This window comes from Oncorhynchus clarkii, chromosome 24 (assembly GCF_045791955.1).
Source record: "Oncorhynchus clarkii lewisi isolate Uvic-CL-2024 chromosome 24, UVic_Ocla_1.0, whole genome shotgun sequence".
Classification (NCBI taxonomy): Eukaryota; Metazoa; Chordata; class Actinopteri; order Salmoniformes; family Salmonidae; genus Oncorhynchus; species Oncorhynchus clarkii.
In genome coordinates this window covers 43,226,662-43,249,914 of record NC_092170.1, presented here as the reverse complement: position 1 = coordinate 43,249,914, position 23,253 = coordinate 43,226,662, and the positions used below count along the sequence as shown (strand labels likewise).

At 47.9% G+C, this 23,253-nt stretch overlaps 1 protein-coding gene across 2 annotated transcripts in view; it reads left to right on the top strand.

The window, feature by feature from the left end:
* The window catches only part of LOC139383205 (heterogeneous nuclear ribonucleoprotein U-like protein 1), a gene marked incomplete at its 5' end in the record, with an annotated part of 28,127 nt that extends 8,851 nt beyond the window's left edge, over positions 1-19,276 (top strand). Inside the window, 7 exon segments of one of the 2 annotated variants that reach the window (XM_071127671.1) lie at positions 7,787-7,909; positions 8,252-8,380; positions 10,113-10,281; positions 13,973-14,230; positions 14,435-14,589; positions 18,216-18,386; positions 18,933-19,276. In XM_071127671.1, coding sequence (XP_070983772.1) covers positions 7,787-7,909; positions 8,252-8,380; positions 10,113-10,281; positions 13,973-14,230; positions 14,435-14,589; positions 18,216-18,386; positions 18,933-19,085 — 1,158 coding nt within the window. 2 annotated transcript variants of the gene reach the window in all.
* Between the last annotated feature and the right edge of the window lie 3,977 nt (positions 19,277-23,253).

The window sequence follows — 23,253 nt, the reverse complement described above, 5'->3', positions numbered from 1 at the left end:
CACATCCCTGTGTTGGTGTTGGAGTGGAGACTAAACACATCCCTGAGGAGAGACTGTGTTGGTGGTGGAGTGGAGACTAAACACATCCCTGAGGAGAGACTGTGTTGGTGGTGGAGTGGAGACTAAACACATCCCTGTGTTGGTGGTGGAGTGGAGACAAAACACATCCCTGAGGAGAGACTGTGTTGGTGGTGGAGTGGAGACTAAACACATCCCTGAGGAGAGACTGTGTTGGTGGTGGAGTGGAGACAAAACACATCCCTGAGGAGAGACTGTGTTGGTGGTGGAGTGGAGACTAAACACATCCCTGAGGAGAGCCTGTGTTGGTGGTGGAGTGGAGACGAAACACATCCCTGTGTTGGTGTTGGAGTGGAGACTAAACACATCCCTGAGGAGAGCCTGTGTTGGTGGTGGAGTGGAGACAAAACACATCCCTGTGTTGGTGTTGGAGTGGAGACTAAACACATCCCTGAGGAGAGACTGTGTTGGTGGTGGAGTGGAGACTAAACACATCCCTGAGGAGAGACTGTGTTGGTGGTGGAGTGGAGACTAAACACATCCCTGTGTTGGTGGTGGAGTGGAGACAAAACACATCCCTGAGGAGAGACTGTGTTGGTGGTGGAGTGGAGACTAAACAGATCCCTGTGTTGGTGGTGGAGTGGAGACAGAACACATCCCTGAGGAGAGACTGTGTTGGTGGTGGAGTGGAGACAAAACACATCCCTGTGTTGGTGGTGGAGTGGAGACAGAACACATCCCTGAGGAGAGACTGTGTTGGTGGTGGAGTGGAGACACAACACATCCCTGAGGAGAGACTGTGTTGGTGGTGGAGTGGAGACTAAACACATCCCTGAGGAGAGACTGTGTTGGTGGTGGAGTGGAGACGAAACACATCCCTGAGGAGAGACTGTGTTGGTGGTGGAGTGGAGACGAAACACATCCCTGAGGAGAGACTGTGTTGGTGGTGGAGTGGAGACACAACACATCCCTGAGGAGAGACTGTGTTGGTGGTGGAGTGGAGACTAAACACATCCCTGAGGAGAGACTGTGTTGGTGGTGGAGTGGAGACGAAACACATCCCTGAGGAGAGACTGTGTTGGTGGTGGAGTGGAGACGAAACACATCCCTGAGGAGAGACTGTGTTGGTGGTGGAGTGGAGACACAACACATCCCTGAGGAGAGACTGTGTTGGTGGTGGAGTGGAGACAGAACACATCCCTGAGGAGAGACTGTGTTGGTGGTGGAGTGGAGACACAACACATCCCTGAGGAGAGACTGTGTTGGTGGTGGAGTGGAGACTAAACACATCCCTGAGGAGAGACTGTGTTGGTGGTGGAGTGGAGACTAAACACATCCCTGAGGAGAGACTGTGTTGGTGGTGGAGTGGAGACGAAACACATCCCTGAGGAGAGACTGTGTTGGTGGTGGAGTGGAGACGAAACACATCCCTGAGGAGAGACTGTGTTGGTGGTGGAGTGGAGACACAACACATCCCTGAGGAGAGACTGTGTTGGTGGTGGAGTGGAGACTAAACACATCCCTGAGGAGAGACTGTGTTGGTGGTGGAGTGGAGACGAAACACATCCCTGAGGAGAGACTGTGTTGGTGGTGGAGTGGAGACGAAACACATCCCTGAGGAGAGACTGTGTTGGTGGTGGAGTGGAGACACAACACATCCCTGAGGAGAGACTGTGTTGGTGGTGGAGTGGAGACAGAACACATCCCTGAGGAGAGACTGTGTTGGTGGTGGAGTGGAGACACAACACATCCCTGAGGAGAGACTGTGTTGGTGGTGGAGTGGAGACTAAACACATCCCTGAGGAGAGACTGTGTTGGTGGTGGAGTGGAGACTAAACACATCCCTGAGGAGAGACTGTGTTGGTGGTGGAGTGGAGACAAAACACATCCCTGAGGAGAGACTGTGTTGGTGGTGGAGTGGAGACTAAACACATCCCTGTGTTGGTGGTGGAGTGGAGACAGAACACATCCCTGAGGAGAGACTGTGTTGGTGGTGGAGTGGAGACAAAACACATCCCTGTGTTGGTGGTGGAGTGGAGACAGAACACATCCCTGAGGAGAGACTGTGTTGGTGGTGGAGTGGAGACACAACACATCCCTGAGGAGAGACTGTGTTGGTGGTGGAGTGGAGACTAAACACATCCCTGAGGAGAGACTGTGTTGGTGGTGGAGTGGAGACAAAACACATCCCTGAGGAGAGACTGTTTTGGTGGTGGAGTGGAGACTAAACACATCCCTGTGTTGGTGGTGGAGTGGAGACAGAACACATCCCTGAGGAGAGACTGTGTTGGTGGTGGAGTGGAGACTAAACACATCCCTGAGGAGAGACTGTGTTGGTGGTGGAGTGGAGACTAAACACATCCCTGAGGAGAGACTGTGTTGGTGGTGGAGTGGAGACGAAACACATCCCTGAGGAGAGCCTGTGTTGGTGGTGGAGTGGAGACAAAACACATCCCTGAGGAGAGACTGTGTTGGTGGTGGAGTGGAGACTAAACACATCCCTGAGGAGAGCCTGTGTTGGTGGTGGAGTGGAGACTAAACACATCCCTGAGGAGAGACTGTGTTGGTGGTGGAGTGGAGACAGAACACATCCCTGAGGAGAGCCTGTGTTGGTGGTGGAGTGGAGACTAAACACATCCCTGAGGAGAGACTGTGTTGGTGGTGGAGTGGAGACAGAACACATCCCTGAGGAGAGCCTGTGTTGGTGGTGGAGTGGAGACTAAACACATCCCTGAGGAGAGCCTGTGTTGGTGGTGGAGTGGAGACTAAACACATCCCTGAGGAGAGACTGTGTTGGTGGTGGAGTGGAGACAAAACACATCCCTGAGGAGAGACTGTGTTGGTGGTGGAGTGGAGACTAAACACATCCCTGAGGAGAGCCTGTGTTGGTGGTGGAGTGGAGACTAAACACATCCTTGAGGAGAGACTGTGTTGGTGGTGGAGTGGAGACTAAACACATCCCTGAGGAGAGACTGTGTTGGTGGTGGAGTGGAGACTAAACACATCCCTGAGGAGAGACTGTGTTGGTGGTGGAGTGGAGACGAAACACATCCCTGAGGAGAGCCTGTGTTGGTGGTGGAGTGGAGACAAAACACATCCCTGAGGAGAGACTGTGTTGGTGGTGGAGTGGAGACTAAACACATCCCTGAGGAGAGCCTGTGTTGGTGGTGGAGTGGAGACTAAACACATCCCTGAGGAGAGACTGTGTTGGTGGTGGAGTGGAGACAGAACACATCCCTGAGGAGAGCCTGTGTTGGTGGTGGAGTGGAGACGAAACACATCCCTGAGGAGAGACTGTGTTGGTGGTGGAGTGGAGACAGAACACATCCCTGAGGAGAGCCTGTGTTGGTGGTGGAGTGGAGACTAAACACATCCCTGAGGAGAGACTGTGTTGGTGGTGGAGTGGAGACTAAACACATCCCTGAGGAGAGACTGTGTTGGTGGTGGAGTGGAGACAGAACACATCCCTGAGGAGAGCCTGTGTTGGTGGTGGAGTGGAGACTAAACACATCCCTGAGGAGAGACTGTGTTGGTGGTGGAGTGGAGACAGAACACATCCCTGAGGAGAGCCTGTGTTGGTGGTGGAGTGGAGACTAAACACATCCCTGAGGAGAGACTGTGTTGGTGGTGGAGTGGAGACTAAACACATCCCTGAGGAGAGACTGTGTTGGTGGTGGAGTGGAGACAGAACACATCCCTGAGGAGAGCCTGTGTTGGTGGTGGAGTGGAGACTAAACACATCCCTGAGGAGAGACTGTGTTGGTGGTGGAGTGGAGACTAAACACATCCCTGAGGAGAGACTGTGTTGGTGGTGGAGTGGAGACTAAACACATCCCTGTGTTGGTGGTGGAGTGAGACTAAACACATCCCTGAGGAGCGCCTGTGTTGGTGGTGGAGTGGAGACTAAACACATCCCTGAGGAGAGACTGTGTTGGTGGTGGACCTATTTTGACTCGCTGTGAGCGTTGGCCCAGGAAGTCCAACAGCCACAAAACCAGCCCCCCATCTGTCGAGAAGTCCCGAATGAGTCTCTGTGCCAGAATGTAGGGCTGGATTGTGTTGAAGGCAGAAGAAAAGTCAACAAACAGAACCCTGACATGGGATTTGGCTCTAGATGTCTATAGACCATGTTAAGGAGGGTAAGAATGGCATCATCAACTCCTCTGAGAGGCTGATAGGCAAACTGAAATGGGTCGAGAAGCTTCTGGGTGACGCTGAGAATATGACTTTTCATAAGTTTCTCAAGGCATTTCATTACCAAGGATGTCAAGGCGACAGGGAGGTAGTCATTCAGCACAGAGGGATTAGATGCTTTAGGAATTGGTATAATTATTGAGTTTTTACACAATACTGGCACGTGTTGCTGGTCGAGTGAGGATTGGAAAATGTCTGTTAAAAACAAACTACCTCAGGCCAACCTACTGTCGGCTCCTGGAGAGGGAGAAACTCACAGTTAAAACTACCTCAGGCTAACCTACTGTCGGCTCCTAGAGAGGGAGAAACCCACAGTTAAAACTACCTCAGGCCAACCTACTGCCGGCTCCTAGAGAGGGAGAAACCCCGTTAAAACTACCTCAGGCCAACCTACTGTCGGTTCCTCCTCCTCCGGTCTGTAATCGCCACGTCTCGAGCTGACCACCGTCCTTCCTGTTCTTGTCCTCTGAGGCGACCTGCCAGAATGACTACCACCCTGTAGCACTCACATCTGTAGTCATGAAGTGCTTTTTAAAAGGCTGGTTAGGGCACACATCAACTGCCATCATCCCAGACACCCTAGAGCAGGGATCATCAACTCCCATCATCCCAGACAGCCTAGAGCAGGGATCATCAACTCCCATCATCCCAGACACCCTAGAGCAGGGATCATCAACTCCCATCATCCCAGACACCCTAGAGCAGGGATTATCAACTCCCATCATCCCAGACACCCTAGAGCAGGGATCATCAACTCCCATCATCCCAGACACCCTAGAGCAGGGATCATCAACTCCCATCATCCCAGACACCCTAGAGCAGGGATCATCAACTCATCAGCTGCGGGCCGATTCTTTTCTTCAGCGGATGGATGGACAGGGGGACCGAAAACAATAATTACAAATAATTTGTAGACTGCAAAAATGACCGCAAGAAGCCCAAATAGATATAATATTTGACTAAAACATCATAATTTCAAATCTTCTTTCCATTTGATCACCAGTCTCTCTATTGTGCGTGGGAATACCTGCGAGTCAAATTCGGGCCGCAAGCTGGGGAATCCTGCCCTAGAGCCACTCCAATTTGCATACCGCCCTAACAGATTCCATAGACGACGTCATCTCATTTGCATATCACTCTAACAGATCCATAGACCACGTCATCTCATTTGCATTCCGCACTGCCCTCACCTGCCGAGATAAGAGGAACACAATGCTGTTCATTGACTACAACTCAGCGTTCAACACCATAGTCCCCTCCAAGCTCGCCTCCAAGCTAAGGACCCTGGGACTAAACACCTCCCTCTGCAACTGGATCCTGGACTTCCTGACGGGCCGCCCCCAGGTAGTAAGGGGAGGCAACATCACCTCCGTCACGCTGATCCTCAACACGGGGGCCCCACAAGGGAGTGTGCTTAGTCCCCTCAAGTACTCCCTGTTCACCCACGTCTGTGTGGCCACGCACTACTCCAACACCATCATCAAGTTTGCTGACGACACGATGGTAATAGGCCTGATCACCGGCAACGATGAGCCTACACAGAGAAGGTCAGTGACATGGCAATGTGGTGCCGGGACAGCAATCTCTCCCTCAATGACAGTAAGACCAAGGAGCTGATCGTGGACGACAGGAAACGAGGGGGGGGGGGGGGCGAGCACGCCCCCGTCCACATCGACGGGGCTGCAGTGGAGCGGGTCGAGAGCTTCAAGTTCCTCTGTTGTCGAAATCACTAAGGACTTAAAATGGTCCACACACGCACAGTGGTGAAGAAGGCACGACAGCACCTCTTTCCCCTCAGGAGGTTAAAAAGAGTTGGCATGGGTCCTGAATTCTTCAAAAAGTACAACTTTAAACTTCATTGTCTCGATACTTCGGTCCCGATATGATTGGTATTACGATTCTCTTGTGTTTTGCTTTTCGATATTATTGTGATTTGATGTTCCAAACATATTGCTCTCTATATGGGGCGGCAGGTAGCTTAGCACTTAAGCGGTTGGGCCAGTAATCGAAAGGTTGCTTGTTCGAATCCCCGAGCTGACTAAATGAAAAATCTGATGTGCCCTTGAGCAAGGCACCCTGGATCTGCTGAATATTATTATTATTTTTAAAATCTTTATTTAACTAGGCAAGTCAGTTAAAGAACAAATTCTTATTTACAATGACGGCCCTAGGAACAGTGGGTTAACTGCCTTGTTCAAGGGGCAGAACAACAGATTTGTACCTGGTCAGCTTGGGGGGATTCGATCTTGCAACCTTTTGGTGACTAGTCCAATGCTCGAACCACTAGGCTACCCTGCCGCCTCCACACTCTAACCACTAGGCCACCCTGCCGCCCCTCCACTCTAACTGCTAGGCTACCCTGCCGCCTCTACGCTCTAACCACTAGGCTACCCTGCCGCCTCCACACTCTAACCACTAGGCCACCCTGCCGCCCCTCCACTCTAACCACTAGGCTACCCTGCCGCCCTTCCACTCTAACCACTAGGCTACCCTGCCGCCCCTCCACTCTAACCACTAGGCTACCCTGCCGCCCCTCCACTCTAACCACTAGGCCACCCTGCCGCCCCTCCACTCTAACCACTAGGCTACCCTGCCGCCCCTCCACTCTAACCACTAGGCTACCCTGCCGCCCCTCCACTCTAACCACTAGGCTACCCTGCCGCCCCTCCACTCTAACCACAAGGCTACCCTGCCGCCTCCACACTCTAACCACTAGGCTACCTGCCACCTCTACACTCTAACCACTAGGCTACCCTGCCACCTCTACACTCTAACCACTAGGCTACCTGCCGCCTCTACACTCTAACCACTAGGCTACCCTGCCGCCCCTCCACTCTAACCACTAGGCTACCCTGCCGCCCCTCCACTCTAACCACTAGGCTACCCTGCCGCCCCTCCACTCTAACCACTAGGCTACCCTGCCGCCCCTCCACTCTAACCACAAGGCTACCCTGCCGCCTCCACACTCTAACCACTAGGCTACCTGCCACCTCTACACTCTAACCACTAGGCTACCCTGCCACCTCTACACTCTAACCACTAGGCTACCTGCCGCCTCTACACTCTAACCACTAGGCTACCCTGCCACCTCTACACTCTAACCACTAGGCTACCCTGCCGCCTCCACACTCTAACCACTAGGCTACCTGCCACCTCTACACTCTAACGACTAGGCTACCCTAAAATGTATATGTCTGCTGCAACGAGACAATGAGTTTTGATCCGTTATGTAAATAAAAGTGCTTAGAGCATGTTGTTCACTGTTTTAAAAACAAGATGGAGAACCAACTACAGGAGGAACAATACCAGAGTTTTGGCTCAGGGACAGCCAAATCAACAAATATTTATAATTTTAAAAAAAAAAAAATAGCGCTAGCTGATGCTATATAGTGAATCAACAATTGGAGTCAAAGTATCAATATAATATCCAAAAATGTCCCAAAAAAGTATATGCTATGTAACAGTATCGACCCCCCCCAACGCTACGGGCTAGTTATTTACTACTAGCCGGGTCTGAAAAGTACTAGCCTCGGGCTAACGGGCTATCTTCATTTTCATCCCTGTCTCTGTCTAGATCCTCATGATGGTGGGTCTGCCAGCCTGTGGCAAGACCACCTGGGCCTCAAAACATACTGAGAGTCACCCGGAGATGAAATACAACACCCTGGGAACCAACGCCATCATGGAGAAGATGAAGGTAAGCCATTGGGCAATCCCCCGAGCTGACAACGTACAAATCTGTCGTTCTGCCCCTGAACAAGGCAGTTAACCCACTGTTCCTAGGCCGTCATTGAAAATAAGAATTTGTTCTTAACTGACTTGCCTAGTAAAATCAAGGTAAAATAAAAATAACCTTCAGCTCTCTGAGGTCACAGGTGGGGCTACACAACTAATTCAATCGTTCACAATTGTCAATTTAGTCAACTAGAAGCTGAATGAGGTGTGTTACTGCTAGGCTTGAGTGTGTTATCTAGTTATCTAAAAATAGACCCCCCCCCCCCCCCCCCCCCCCGTATAAGAGCTATGTCCTTCCTACCAGGTGATGGGTCTGCGTCGTCAGAAGAACTACGCCGGTCGTTGGGACGTTCTGATCCAACAGGCCACTCAGTGTCTCAACCGCCTCATCCAGATCGCCGCACGCAAGAGACGCAACTACATCCTGGACCAGGTACGGTACCTACCGCTTCCTCTTGACTGCTTTCTGCTTCCTGTGTGTGTGTAATACGGCTCTGCTGACCTCTGATCTCTCTAATTAACTATTTATTTATCTTGCAGGTCATGTTGATGATAGAGTAGAAGACACTATGGTTGTTGACCATCTTGTTGCCATTTATACCGTTGTTTTTCTATTTTATAAAGGACAACTGTTTATTAGGTCCTTCGTGTTATCTTCCATCCGTCTCAGTATTATTCAGCTACAACCCTTTTGTTGTTCTTTTACAGTATTTTACTGTATTATTACTACAGAATTTTACTGTATTATTACTACAGTATTTTACTGTATTATTACTACAGTATTTTACTGTATTATTACTACAATATTTTACTGTATTATTACTACAGTATTTTACTGTATTATTACTACAGTATTTTACTGTATTATTACTACAGTATTTTACTGTATTATTATTATTATTACTACAGTATTTTACTGTATTATTACTGCAGTATTTTACTGTAATATTACTACAGTATTTTACTGTATTATTACTACAGTATTTTACTGTATTATTACTACAGTATTTTACTGTATTATTACTACAGTATTTTACTGTATTATTATTATTATTACTACAGTATTTTACTGTATTATTACTGCAGTATTTTACTGTAATATTACTACAGTATTTTACTGTATTATTACTACAGTATTTTACTGTATTATTATTATTATTATTATTACAGTATTTTATGTGTTTTTATGCATCTGTAGTCCTGTTGACTTTGTAAAGATGTTTACAAACAGTATAACTCTGCCTGGTGAGTAAAGACAAACAGCTTCTGTTGCCATGGTAATTATAACGAGACAGACCGACCGTTGATAGCCTTAATGATAAAACAGCCAGCCTGTGTTTTCTGTTGTTAAATGAATTAACCCCCCGAAGGTAAGTGGAAAAGATGAGGAGACTAACCATTTAGAAGTTTTCCAGAGAGACGTCGTTGCTGCGGTTACTAACGGTAAGTCAGTCTAACAGAGGTGTCTGCCGGTAACCGTGGAAACCGTGAGTAGCAACAGGTAGGTTGTATCTTTGTGTGTGCGTGTGTGTCTACGGGACAGGAGGACGACCGTGACAACCAGGTAAGCACAGGTAAGTCAAGGGGACCCTGGCAGGTGTAGATTCACATTTCCACTAGTGTCAAGTCAATCATTGTTCAGATACATTGGGAATCAACCAGATAACTGAATCATGGGAAGGACTGTTTGAGGACATGAAGTTAACCACGAAAGTCGTTTAGGACTGTAGTCGTTTTAGTGCCACTTGTAGATGAGAATTTTAAGAGTTAAATATCCGCATTCATGATCAACGGTATCGTCCGCACGCCACACCGTTACCCAAATCTCAAGAAATGTTACCTTTAAAGATACAGGGCAGGCTAGTTGTTTAAAGGGTCCCCTTCGCTCTGTGACAGTAACAGGATCTTGAAGACGACGTGGAGAGGTGCAGTCTGGGAAGGTAGGTCTGTGGCCTGGGGAGAGTGAGTGAAATACCACCCGCTAGTTAACCACCCAAAGAGTAAAAACCAACCAGGGTAAAACACCTCTCTACCTTCATTATTTCAGGGTTCCCGGCTTCCCTGCCAGAGGAAAACAAAGCCTGTCCATAACACAACAAGTAAACAACAACAAGTAAACGATAACAAACAGCCTTCTACCTCTTTCCTTGTGTCACCATTGCTAGACAAATGTTTATGGATCAGCCCAGAGACGAAAAATGCGCCCTTTTGAGGGGTTTCAGCGCAAGGCTATTGTAATATGTCCCACGGAGGAGGACTTTAAAGAGCGAACGTTAAGACAAACTGATGAACAGGGGAAGGATGTGCCAGATCAGGCTGTGTTAGAAATGAAAGGTAGGAACAACCATGTGGAAACAAAACCAACCAACCAATAAACCAAAAAAAAACAACAGATCTACTTTACTTTTTTCTATGTTTTTGTCTCTAAAATCAAATCTTGGAAGATGCTCTCCCAACCCCTGCCTCCTTCCCTGCCCCCCCTCCCCTCCCCAACCCCTGCCTCCTTCCCTGCCCCCCCTCCCCTCCCCAACCCCTGCATCCTTCCCTGCCCCCCAACCCCTCCCCAACCCCTGCATCCTTCCCTGCCCCCCAACCCCTGGCCCCCCCTCCCCAACCCCTGCATCCTTCCCTGCCCCCCAACCCCTGGCCCCCCCTCCCCAACCCCTGCCTCCTTCCCCCCCAACCCCTGCCCACCCTCCCAACCCCTGCCTCCTTCCCTGGCCCCCAACCCCTGGCCCCCCCTCCCCAACACCTGCCTCCTTCCCCCCCAACCCCTGCCCCCCCCATCCCAACCCCTGCCTCCTTCCCTGCCCCCCCTCCCCAACCCCTGCCTCCTTCCCTGCCCCCCCTCCCCAACCCCTGCCTCCTTCCCTGCCCCCCCTCCCAACCCCTGCCTCCTTCCCTGCCCCCCCTCCCAACCCCTGCCCCCCAACCCAACCCCTGCCTCCTTCCCTGCCCCCCATGCTTCCAGCCTCCGGACATATTTAAGATGCAGTACCCTTTGAGCCTCCCTCTATGTTGCCCCTCTATGTTGTCCCTCTGTGTTGCCCCTCTATGTTGCCCCTCTATGTTGTCCCTCTATGTTGTCCCTCTATGTTTCCCCTCTGTTCCCCCTCTGTTACCCCTCTATGTTGCCCCTCTATGTTGTCCCTCTATGTTGCCCCTCTGTGTTTCCCCTCTATGTTGTCCCTCTATGTTGCCCCTCTATGTTGTCCCTCTATGTTGCCCCTCTGTTTCCCCTCTATGTTGCCCCTCTATGTTGTCCCTCTATGTTGCCCCTCTGTTTCCCCTCTATGTTGCCCCTCTATGTTGTCCCTCTATGTTGCCCCTCTGTGTTGCGCTCTATGTTGTCCCTCTATGTTGTCCCTCTATGTTGTCCCTCTATGTTGCCCCTCTATGTTGTCCCTCTATGTTGCCCCTCTGTGTTGCCCCTCTGTGTTTCCCCTCTATGTTGTCCCTCTGTGTTGCCCCTCTATGTTGCCCCTCTGTGTTGCCCCTCTGTGTTGCCCTCTATGTTGTCCCTCTATGTTGTCCCTCTATGTTGCCCCTCTATGTTGTCCCTCTATGTTGCCCCTCTGTGTTTCCCCTCTGTGTTGCCCCTCTGTGTTGTCCCTCTGTTTCCCCTCTATGTTGCCCCTCTATGTTAACCCTCTATGTTGCCCCTCTGTGTTGCCCCTCTGTGTTGCCCCTCTATGTTGCCCCTCTGTGTTTCCCCTCTGTGTTGCCCCTCTATGTTGCCCCTCTGTGTTTCCCCTCTGTGTTGCCCCTCTATGTTGCTCCTCTATGTTGCCCCTCTATGTTGCCCCTCTGTGTTGCCCCTGCCAACCCGCTGACCTGTTGCACTGCAAACTGAGGATGTGCTCTAAATTGAACTAACTTACTGTCAAAAAGTAGTGGACACTCAGTCTGCAAGGGCTGTTGACAAGCTTATTGGCTGTCGGTGAGCTGACTCATGTTCAGACCAGCAGTCATGTGTCAGTCATGTGTCAGTCATGTGTCAGTCATGTGTCAGTCCTTTTTGACAACTGTTTTAAGAGCAGTGTTACGGCAGCACTTGGTTTGCAGTGGCGCTTCCTCCTCCCCTCCCCTCCCCTCCCCCGCTCCTCTGTGTTCGCTTGAACAAATGTTTCCTCCAGGTTCTCTGGAGGTTGAATTTGTTCTGACTGCAGTAGCCAAACAGCCAGTCTACAGAACCCCTCCTACCCTCAGTCTATAGAACCCTCCTACCCTCAGTCTATAGAACCCTCCTACCCTCAGTCTATAGAAGCTCCTACCCTCAGTCTACAGAACCCACCTACCCTCAGCCTATAGAACCCCTCCTACCCTCAGTCTGCAGAACCCCTCCTACCCTCAGTCTATAGAACCCTCCTACCCTCAGTCTATAGAACGCTCCTACCCTCAGTCTACAGAACCCTCCTACCCTCAGTCTATAGAACGCTCCGACCCTCAGTCTACAGAACCCTCCTACCCTCAGTCTGCAGAACCCCTCCTACCCTCAGTCTACAGAACCCTCCTACCCTCAGTCTATAGAACCCCTCCTACCCTCAGTCTGCAGAACCCCTCCTACCCTCAGTCTATAGAACCCCTCCTACCCTCAGTCTGCAGAACCCCCCCTACCCTCAGTCTATAGAACCCCTCCTACCCTCAGTCTACAGAACCCCTCCTACCCTCAGTCTACAGAACCCCTCCTACCCTCAGTCTATGGAACCCCTCCTAACCTCAGTCTGCAGAACCCTCCTACCCTCAGTCTGAAGAACCCCCCCCTACCCTCAGTCTACAGAACCCCTCCTACCCTCAGTCTGAAGAACCCCCCCCTACCCTCAGTCTACAGAACCCCTCCTACCCTCAGTCTATAGAACGCTCCTACCCTCAGTCTACAGAACCCTCCTACCCTCAGTCTATAGAACGCTCCGACCCTCAGTCTATGGAACCCCTCCTACCCTCAGTCTTCAGAACCCCTCCTACCCTCAGTCTACAGAACCCTCCTACCCTCAGTCTATAGAACCCCTCCTACCCTCAGTCTGCAGAACCCCTCCTACCCTCAGTCTATAGAACCCCTCCTACCCTCAGTCTGCAGAACCCCCCCCTACCCTCAGTCTACAGAACCCCTCCTACCCTCAGTCTACAGAACCCCTCCTACCCTCAGTCTATGGAACCCCTCCTAACCTCAGTCTGCAGAACCACTCCTACCCTCAGTCTGCAGAACCCTCCTACCCTCAGTCTACAGAACCCCTTCTACCCTCAGTCTGCAGAACCCTCCTACCCTCAGCCTATAGAACCCCTCCTACCCTCAGCCTACAGAACCCTCCTACCCTCAGTCTACAGAACGCTCCTACACTCAGCCTTCACAGCATACCCTCAGCCCACCCTCAGCCTACACAGCATACAATCAGCCTTCACAGTCTACCCTAAGGCTTCACAGTCTACCCTCAGCCTACCCTCAGCCTACACAGCATACAATCAGTCTTCCCCCACCTACCCTCAGCTTACAGTCTACCCTCAGCCTACACAGCATACAATCAGCCTACACAGTCTACCATCAGCCTTCACAGCATACCCTCATGCTACACAGTCTACCCTCAGCCTACCCTCAGCCTTCACAGTCTACCCTCAGCCTTCACTCAGCCTTCACAGTCTACCCTCAGCCTTCACAGTCTACCCTCAGCCTTCCCTCAGCCTTCACAGTCTACCCTCAGCCTTCACAGTCTACCCTCAGCCTACCCTCAGCCTTCACAGCCTACCCTCAGCCTTCACAGCCTACCCTCAGCCTTCACAGTCTACCCTCAGCCTTCACAGCCTGCCTCCTTCCATCTCCTCCCAGTTCTTTCTCTTTTCTATGATTCCCCTCATCATTATGTGATAATAATTTATCTTTTCATTTTGTCTCCCGGTGGTGTTGGCTGATCTGGCCTTCGCTACAACCTCTCCTCTCTCTCTCTTTCTCTCTCTCTATCCTGTCATCCTGGACCGGTCCGTCTCCTCCATCTGTCTCTCTCGGTGGTCATCTCTCCATCCTGGCTTCCAGCCAACTTCCTGCTCCCTGAGCCCAGCGACTTCCTGGAAGAGGTGATTTTTGTGGAGCTGCAGCGGGAAGAGGCTTTCAATCTGGTGAAGGAATACAACGAGGAGGGACGCAAGGCCGGCCCACCCCCCGACAAACGCCATGACAACCGTCCGGGAGGGTTCCGTGGCAACGGCGGAGGCTACCAGCGCTATGACGACCGTGGCGGTCCTCGCGGCGGCGTAGGATACCAGAGTAGAGACGCAGGCGGATACAGAAGGGGTAAGGAAGGAACAGACTCCTCCCCAGGTCAGTCACTCACACTTTTCTCCTGAAGTGTGCATTCGTACACTCTCCCATCAGGGGGATTTAAGAGGGAGGGACTGATTTAGGGCGGTTGTTGCTTACACCAATCCACTGCTTTTCACCGTGTCTGGGCTAGGCCCTGCTCTAAGAGATGTCCCTGTATGTCTCGCTCTGTTTCAGGCAACAACCGTGGCGGCTACACCGGCAACCGCTGGGGTGGGAACGGTAACTACCGTGAGGGGGGGTCGTCGGCTCCGAGGGGAGGGTACAACCGTAACCAACAGTCAGGAGGCTACAACCGCCCGGCGCCCTACAGCAAAGGGGGATACAACCAGGTAACCATGGATACACCTGCTGTCTATCTGTCTGCACATTAATGGAGAGGATATGAGTTTTACCTGAGCAGGAAAAACTCTGTGTCATAGCCCATCAACTAGAGGTTTTCCTGGTCGGGTGAAATAGTCAGGAAAAAGTCCTGACACTAACAATGTGCTATGAATCAGGGTACGACATAAATTATAGCCCGCTTGTAACGATGGTCCTCCTCTTCTGATGAGGGAGTAGGAAGGATCGGACCAATATGCAGCGTGGTAAGTGTCCATGTCAATTTATTCGAACTGAACACACGAAACAAAATAACAAAGTGATTGAAAGAAACAAAACAGTTCTGTCAGGTGAATACACACTAAACAGAAAACAACTACCCACAAATCATAGTGGGAAAACAGGCTGCCTAAGTATGGTTCTCAATCAGAGACAACGATCGACAGCTGCCTCTGATTGGGAACCATACCAGGCCAAACACAGAAATACAAAACCTAGAACACAAAAACATAGAATGCCCACCCCAACTCACGCCCTGACCAAACTAAAATAGAGACATGAAAAAAGGAAACTAAGGTCAGGACGTGACACCGCTGGGCCGGCCCAGTAGCTTCTCGGCGCATTTTGGCAATCCAGTTCAACATTTACCTGCTCTGTCGCAGTCTACCGATTTGAAAACCACTGAAGACTACATGTCAGAAAAGTCATGCTATTTGTAATTTGAGCAATATGATTGGCCATTCATTCAACTACGCTCATCGCGAGTCGCAACTTCTCGAGCAGTATGTGAGTTGATGCCGCCACACAGCGGGCAGCCCAGAGGGAAAAAGAAGTGCCCATCAATCTATTCGCTGAGCTTATTTATAAAAATAAAAAAATATGTTTTTAAGGGAAAGTGATTTACAAACGTAAACCTTCAATAGTGAACATACTAGCAATATGCTGGCTACGGTTGATAGTCGGCAAAAAGAAAGCTACAAAAATACACCTAGCATTCGTCTTAGCTAGACTACTGTAGCCAGATTTATATATATTTTCAAAAGTACTTCTCTTAAAGGGGCAACGTCCTATTTTGAGATTTAAATATTTTAGAAACACGTGAATGACTGAATTAGTAAACTACCCCAGGACCCTACTGTATTAGTAAACTACCCCAGGACCCTACTGTATTAGTAAACTACCCCAGGACCCTACTGTATTAGTAAACTACCCCAGGACCCTACTGTATTAGTAAACTACCCCAGGACCCTACTGTATTAGTAAACTACCCCAGGACCCTACTGTATTAGTAAACTACCCCAGGACCCTACTGTATTAGTAAACTACCCCAGGACCCTATTGTATTAGTAAACTACCCCAGGACCCTACTGTATTAGTAAACTACCCCAGGACCCTACTGTATTAAACTACCCCAGGACCCTACTGTATTAGTAAACTACCCCAGGACACTTATGTATTAAACTACCCCAGGACCCTACTGTATTAGTAAACTACCCCAGGACCCTACTGTATTAGTAAACTACCCCAGGACCCTACTGTATTAGTAAACTACCCCAGGACCCTACTGTATTAATAAACTACCCCAGGACCCTACTGTATTAGTAAACTACCCCAGGACCCTACTGTATTAGTAAACTACCCCAGGACCCTACTGTATTAGTAAACTACCCCAGGACCCTACTGTATTACTACCCCAGGACCCTACTGTATTAGTAAACTGGACCCTATTATTAATAAACTACCCCAGGACCCTACTGTATTAAACTACCCCAGGACCCTACTGTAACTACCGCCAGGACCCTATTGTATTAATAAACTACCCCAGGACCCTACTGTATTAGTAAACTACCCCAGGACCCTACTGTATTAGTAAACTACCCCAGGACCCTACTGTATTAAACTACCCCAGGACCCTACTGTATTAGTAAACTACCCCAGGACCCTGATGTATTAGTAAACTACCCCAGGACCCTACTGTATTAGTAAACTACCCCAGGACCCTACTGTATTAGTAAACTACCCCAGGACCCTACTGTATTAGTAAACTACCCCAGGACCCTACTGTATTAATAAACTACCCCAGGACCCTACTGTATTAGTAAACTACCCCAGGACCCTGAGTATTAGTAAACTACCCCAGGACCCTACTGTATTAGTAAACTACCCCAGGACCCTACTGTATTAGTAAACTACCCCAGGACCCTACTGTATTAGTAAACTACCCCAGGACCCTACTACCCCAGGACCCTACTGTATTAGTAAACTACCCCAGGACCCTACTGTATTAGTAAACTACCCCAGGACCCTACTGTATTAGTAAACTACCCCAGGACCCTACTGTATTAGTAAACTACCGCCAGGACCCTACTGTATTAGTAAACTACCCCAGGACCCTACTGTATAAACTACCCCAGGACCCTACTGTATTAGTAAACTACCCCAGGACCCTACTGTATTAGTAAACTACCCCAGGACCCTACTGTATTAGTAAACTACCCCAGGACCCTACTGTATTAGTAAACTACCCCAGGACCCTACTGTATTAGTAAACTACCCCAGGACCCTACTGTATTAGTAAACTACCCCAGGACCCTACTGTATTAGTAAACTACCGCCAGGACCCTACTGTATTAGTAAACTACCCCAGGACCCTACTGTATTAGTAAACTACCCCAGGACCCTACTGTATTAGTAAACTACCCCAGGACCCTACTGTATTAATAAACTACCCCAGGACCCTACTGTATTAGTAAACTACCGCCAGGACCCTATTGTATTAATAAACTACCCCAGGACCCTACTGTATTAGTAAACTACCCCAGGACCCTACTGTATTAGTAAACTACCCCAGGACCCTACTGTATTAAACTACCCCAGGACCCTACTGTATTAGTAAACTACCCCAGGACCCTACTGTATTAATAAACTACCCCAGGACCCTACTGTATTAATAAACTACCCCAGGACCCTACTGTATTAGTAAACTACCCCAGGACCCTACTGTATTAATAAACTACCCCAGGACCCTACTGTATTAATAAACTACCCCAGGACCCTACTGTATTAAACTACCCCAGGACCCTACTGTATTAGTAAACTACCCCAGGACCCTACTGTATTAGTAAACTACCCCAGGACCCTACTGTATTAGTAAACTACCGCCAGGACCCTACTGTATTAATAAACTACCCCAGGACCCTACTGTATTAAACTACCCCAGGACCCTACTGTATTAGTAAACTACCCCAGGACCCTACTGTATTAGTAAACTACCCCAGGACCCTACTGTATTAGTAAACTACCCCAGGACCCTACTGTATTAATAAACTACCCCAGGACCCTACTGTATTAAACTACCCCAGGACCCTACTGTATTAGTAAACTACCCCAGGACCCTACTGTATTAGTAAACTACCCCAGGACCCTACTGTATTAGTAAACTACCCCAGGACCCTACTGTATTAGTAAACTACCCCAGGACCCTACTGTATTAGTAAACTACCCCAGGACCCTACTGTATTACCCTAATGTACCCCATGGCTGGGCCAGTATATTTTTAGTTAACGTTGAATAGTTTAAAAGTAGTAATGGAGTCTGTTTTAGTTTTCCGACATGCTTTTCTTTCTCTCTCCTCCAGAGTTACAACCCCAGCAGCTACAATCAAGGCAACTACCAACAGGGTTACACCTACGGGAGCTACAGTCAGTACCCAGGATACAGCCAAACTCAGAGTTACAGCGAGTCTACGCCAGCTGCCGCAGGACAGACCTACAGCCAACAGCAGAACTACAACCAGCAGTACCAGCAGGTAGTTACCCTAGCAACCAGCAGTATCCGCCGGTAGTTACCATAGCAACCAGCAGTACCCGTATGTAGTTACCAAAGAAACCAGCAGTACCAGCAGGTAGTTACCATAGTAGCAACAACGGTAGTATGCCAGGATTCAGGTGAACTCGGGTAACCGTGCTACAGCTAACCTCCAGTATCAGCCTGAAGTTATTGGATAGGGTATTTAATCATTTTAGAAACTTCAGCTGGATAGGGTATTTAATCACGGAGAGATAGGGTATTTAATCACAGAGAGATAGGGTATGTAATCACTGAGAGAGGGGGTATTTAATCACTGAGAGATAGGGTATTTATTCACTGAAAGATAGGGTATTTAATCACCGAGAGATAGGGTATTTAATCACTGAGAGATAGGGTATTTAATTACTGAGATGTAGGGTATTTAATCACTGAGAGATAGGGTATTTAATTACTGAGAGATAGGGTATTTAATTACTGAGAGATAGGGTATTTATTCACTGAGAGATATGGTATTTATTCACTGTATTGCCTCTCTCTCTCGCAGTATGCCCAGCAGTGGCAGCAGTACTACCAGAACCAGTCTCAGTGGAACCAGTACTATGGCCAGTATGGGAACTATGCCGGCCAGGGGCAGGGTCAACCAGGTCAGGGTTCACAGGGGCAGGGAGGTCAGGGGGCATCAGGTTCCTCCCAGTAACCTCTGACCTCTAACCTTTACAGCAGGGGTCAACAAAAGGCGGTTTATGCCCCACAATAAAATTAATTGTTCCCACCAAAAAAAATGTTTGGTTTTTTATTTGAGGCGGGGGTTATTTTTGGTCCAAAAATATTAATATCACCAGGAATTTTGCTAAAAATGAGTTTAATTTAGGAAATTTGTTCACCAGTTTGTCCACTAACAGCTGAATGTTTGTCCACTAGTTAGTCCACTAGTTAGTCCACTGGTTTGTCCACTAACAGCAGAATGTTCGTCCACTAGTTAGTCCACTGGTTTGTCCACTAACAGCAGAATGTTTTTCCACTAGTTAGTCCACTAGTTAGTCCACTAGTTAGTCCACTAGTTAGTCCACTGGTTTGTCAACTAGTTAGTCCACTGGTTTGTCCACTAGTTAGTCCACTGGTTTGTCCACTAGTTAGTCCACTGGTTTGTCCACTAACAGCAGAATGTTTGTCCACTTGTTTGTCCACTGGTTAGTCCACTGGTCTGTCCACTGGTGTGTCCACTAGTTAGTCCACTGGTTTGTCCACTAGTTAGTCCACTGGTCTGTCCACTGGTGTGTCCACTAGTTTGTCCACTGGTTTGTCCACTAGTTTGTCCACTAACAGCAGAATGTTGGTCCACTAGTTAGTCCACTAGTTAGTCCACTAACAGCAGGATGTTAGTCCACTAGTTAGTCCACTGGTTTGTCCACTAGTTAGTCCACTGGTTTGTCCACTAGTTTGTCCACTAACAGCAGAATGTTAGTCCACTAGTTAGTCCACTAGTTAGTCCACTAGTTTGTCCACTAGTTTGTCCACTAGTTAGTCCACTAGTTAGTCCACTAGTTAGTCCACTAGTTAGTCCACTAGTTTGTCCACTAGTTAGTCCACTAGTTTGTCCACTAGTTAGTCCACTAGTTGGTCCACTAGTTAGTCCACTAGTTGGTCCACTAGTTGGTCCACTAGTTAGTCCACTAGTTGGTCCACTAGTTGGTCCACTAGTTAGTCCACTAGTTGGTCCACTAGTTAGTCCACTAGTTTGTCCACTCGTTATTCCACTAGTTAGTCCACTAGTTAGTCCACTAGTTAGTCCACTAGTTAGTCCACTAGTTAGTCCACTAGTTTGTCCACTAGTTAGTCCACTAGTTAGTCCACTAGTTTGTCCACTAGTTATTCCACTAGTTTGTCCACTAGTTAGTCCACTAGTTAGTCCACTGGTTTGTCCACTAGTTAGTCCACTGGTCTGTCCACTGGTGTGTCCACTAGTTAGTCCACTAGTTTGTCCACTCGTTATTCCACTAGTTAGTCCACTAGTTAGTCCACTAGTTAGTCCACTAGTTAGTCCACTAGTTAGTCCACTAGTTAGTCCACTAGTTAGTCCACTAGTTAGTCCACTAGTTAGTCCACTAGTTAGTCCACTCAGTTGTTTTGTTTATTGCAACAACCCTTTTTTTATTGTTGTAAAAAATGTTTAATGTTAAAATGTTTGACTTTGTGTTGAATCCTGTCAGAATGTGTTTTTATTGGACAACAACAATAATATGATAACAATACAACAGATGAATGAACCCTATACGATGTCTGTATCATTACTGAAGTTTAAACGATTTAGTTTCACATTCACATGTTTATATACCGTGTCTCTGTCTGGTAAGTGGTAACACAACACAATAAAACAATTAATTCATAAACCATTCATAAACTATGAAGTAGTTTTATGTTTTATTTGTAAATCAGTATTTCAACATAATTAATAAACGGTGTTCCTCACTCCGAGTCCATGTGTGTAGTCACGAATCACTCGTATAACGTTTCATAAAACCACCAAAAATACTTTTTTTTAATAGAAATCATAATTAAACACACAGATAGTCCGGTCCATAGATAGTCTTGGGTATCCAGTCGTCGTAATCTCACCTCGGCTGGTACTGTGCCTCCCAAATTCTTCCCTATTCCATAGGATATGTCTAGAATATTCCTACTCCGTAACAGGTCTTTTTGTAGCTTAGTCGGTAGAGACATGTAATGCCAGGGTAATGAGTTCCATTCCCGGGACCACCCATATGTAAAATGTATGCACACATGACTTGAGTCGCTTTGGGTAAATAAAATAAAATGTCCGCTAAATGGCATATATTGTTATTATTATTTTGACCAGAGCCCCCTACTTTGGCTAGTAGATCGTCTTGAAAACCGGAGCCTAGGTAACACCGTGACCAGGGTTTGGTTTCAATGATGGGACTCTTTAGTCATAGAAGACCTATGTCACTACCTACGTAGCATAGAGGAACTATGTCACTACCTACGTAGCATAGAGGAACTATGTCACTACCTACGTAGCATAGAGGAACTATGTCACTACCTACGTAGCATAGAGGAACTATGTCACTACCTACGTAGCATAGAAGACCTATGTCACTACCTACGTAGCATAGAGGAACTATGTCACTACCTATGTAGCATAGAGGAACTATGTCACTACCTACGTAGCATAGAGGAACTATGTCACTACCTACGTAGCATAGAGGAACCACGTCACTATCTACAGTTGAAGTCGGATGTTTACATACACTCAGGTTGGAGTCATTAAAACTTCTTGTTAACAAACTATAGTTTTGGCAAGTTGGTTAGGACATCTACTTTGTGCATGACACAAGTCATTTTTCCATCAATTGCTTACAGACATATTATTTAACTTATAATTCACTGTATCACAATTCCAGTGGGTCAGAAGTTTACATACACTAAGTTGACTGTGCCTCTAAACAACTTGGAAAATTCCAGAAGATGATGTCATGGCTTTAGGAGCTCCTGATAGGGTAATTGACATAATTCGAGTCAATTGGAGATGTACCTGTGGATGTATTTCAAGGCCTACCTTCAAACTCAGTGCCTCTTTGCTTGACATCATGGGAAAATCTAAAGAAATCAGCCAAGACCTCAGAATATAAATTGTCGACCTCCACAAGTCTGGTCCAACGCCTGAAGGTACCATGCTCATCTGTACAAACAATATTACGCAAGTATAAACACCATGGGACAACACAGCCGTCGTACCGCTCAGGAAGGAGACTCGTTCTGTCTCCTAGAGATTAAAGTACTTAGGTGCGAAAAGTTGGAGAATGTCCTCTGGTCTGATGAAACAAAAATAGAACTGTTTGGCCATAATGACCATCGTTATGTTTGGAGGAAAAAGGGGGAGGCTTGCAAGCCGAAGAATACCATCCCAACCGTGAAGCACGGGGGTGGCAGCATCATGTTGTGGGGGTGCTTTGCTGCAGGAGAGACGGGCACTTCACGAAATAGATGGCATCATGAGGTAGGAAAGTTATGTGGATATATTGAAGCAACATCTCAAGACATCAGTCAGGAAGTTAAAGCATGGTCGCAAATGGGTCTTCCAAATGGACAATGACCCCAAGCATACTTCCAAAGTTGTGGCAAAATGGCTTAAGGACAACAAAGTCAAGGTATTGGAGTGGCCATAACAAAGCCCTGACCTCAATCCTATAGAACATTTGTGGGCAGAACTGAAAAAGTGTGTGTGAGCAAGGAGGCCTACAAACCTGACTCAGTTACACCAGCTCTGTCAGGAGGAATGGGCCAACATTCACCCAACTTATTGTGGGAAGCTTGTGGAAGGATACCCAAAACATGTGACCCAAGTGAAACAATTTAAAGACAATGCTACCAAATACTAATTGAGTGTATGTAAACTTCTGACCCCCTGGGAATGTGATGAAAGAAATAAAAGCTGAAATAAATAATTATCTCTACTATTATTCTGATATTTCACATTCTTAAAATAAAGTGGTGATCCTAACTGACCTAAGACAGGGAATTTTGTATGATTATTAAATGTCAGGAATTGTGAAAAACGTGAGTTAAATGTATTTGGCTAAGGTGTATGTAAACTTCCGACATCAACTGTAGTGTAGCATAGAGGAACTATGTCACTACCTACGTAGCATAGAGGAACTATGTCACTACCTATGTAGCATAGAGGAATTATGTCACTACCTACGTAGCATAGAGGAACTATGTCACTACCTATGTAGCATAGAGGAATTATGTCACTACCTACGTAGCATAGAGGAACTATGTCACTACCTACGTAGCATAGAGGAATTACGGCACTACCTACGTAGCATAAAGGAACTATGTCA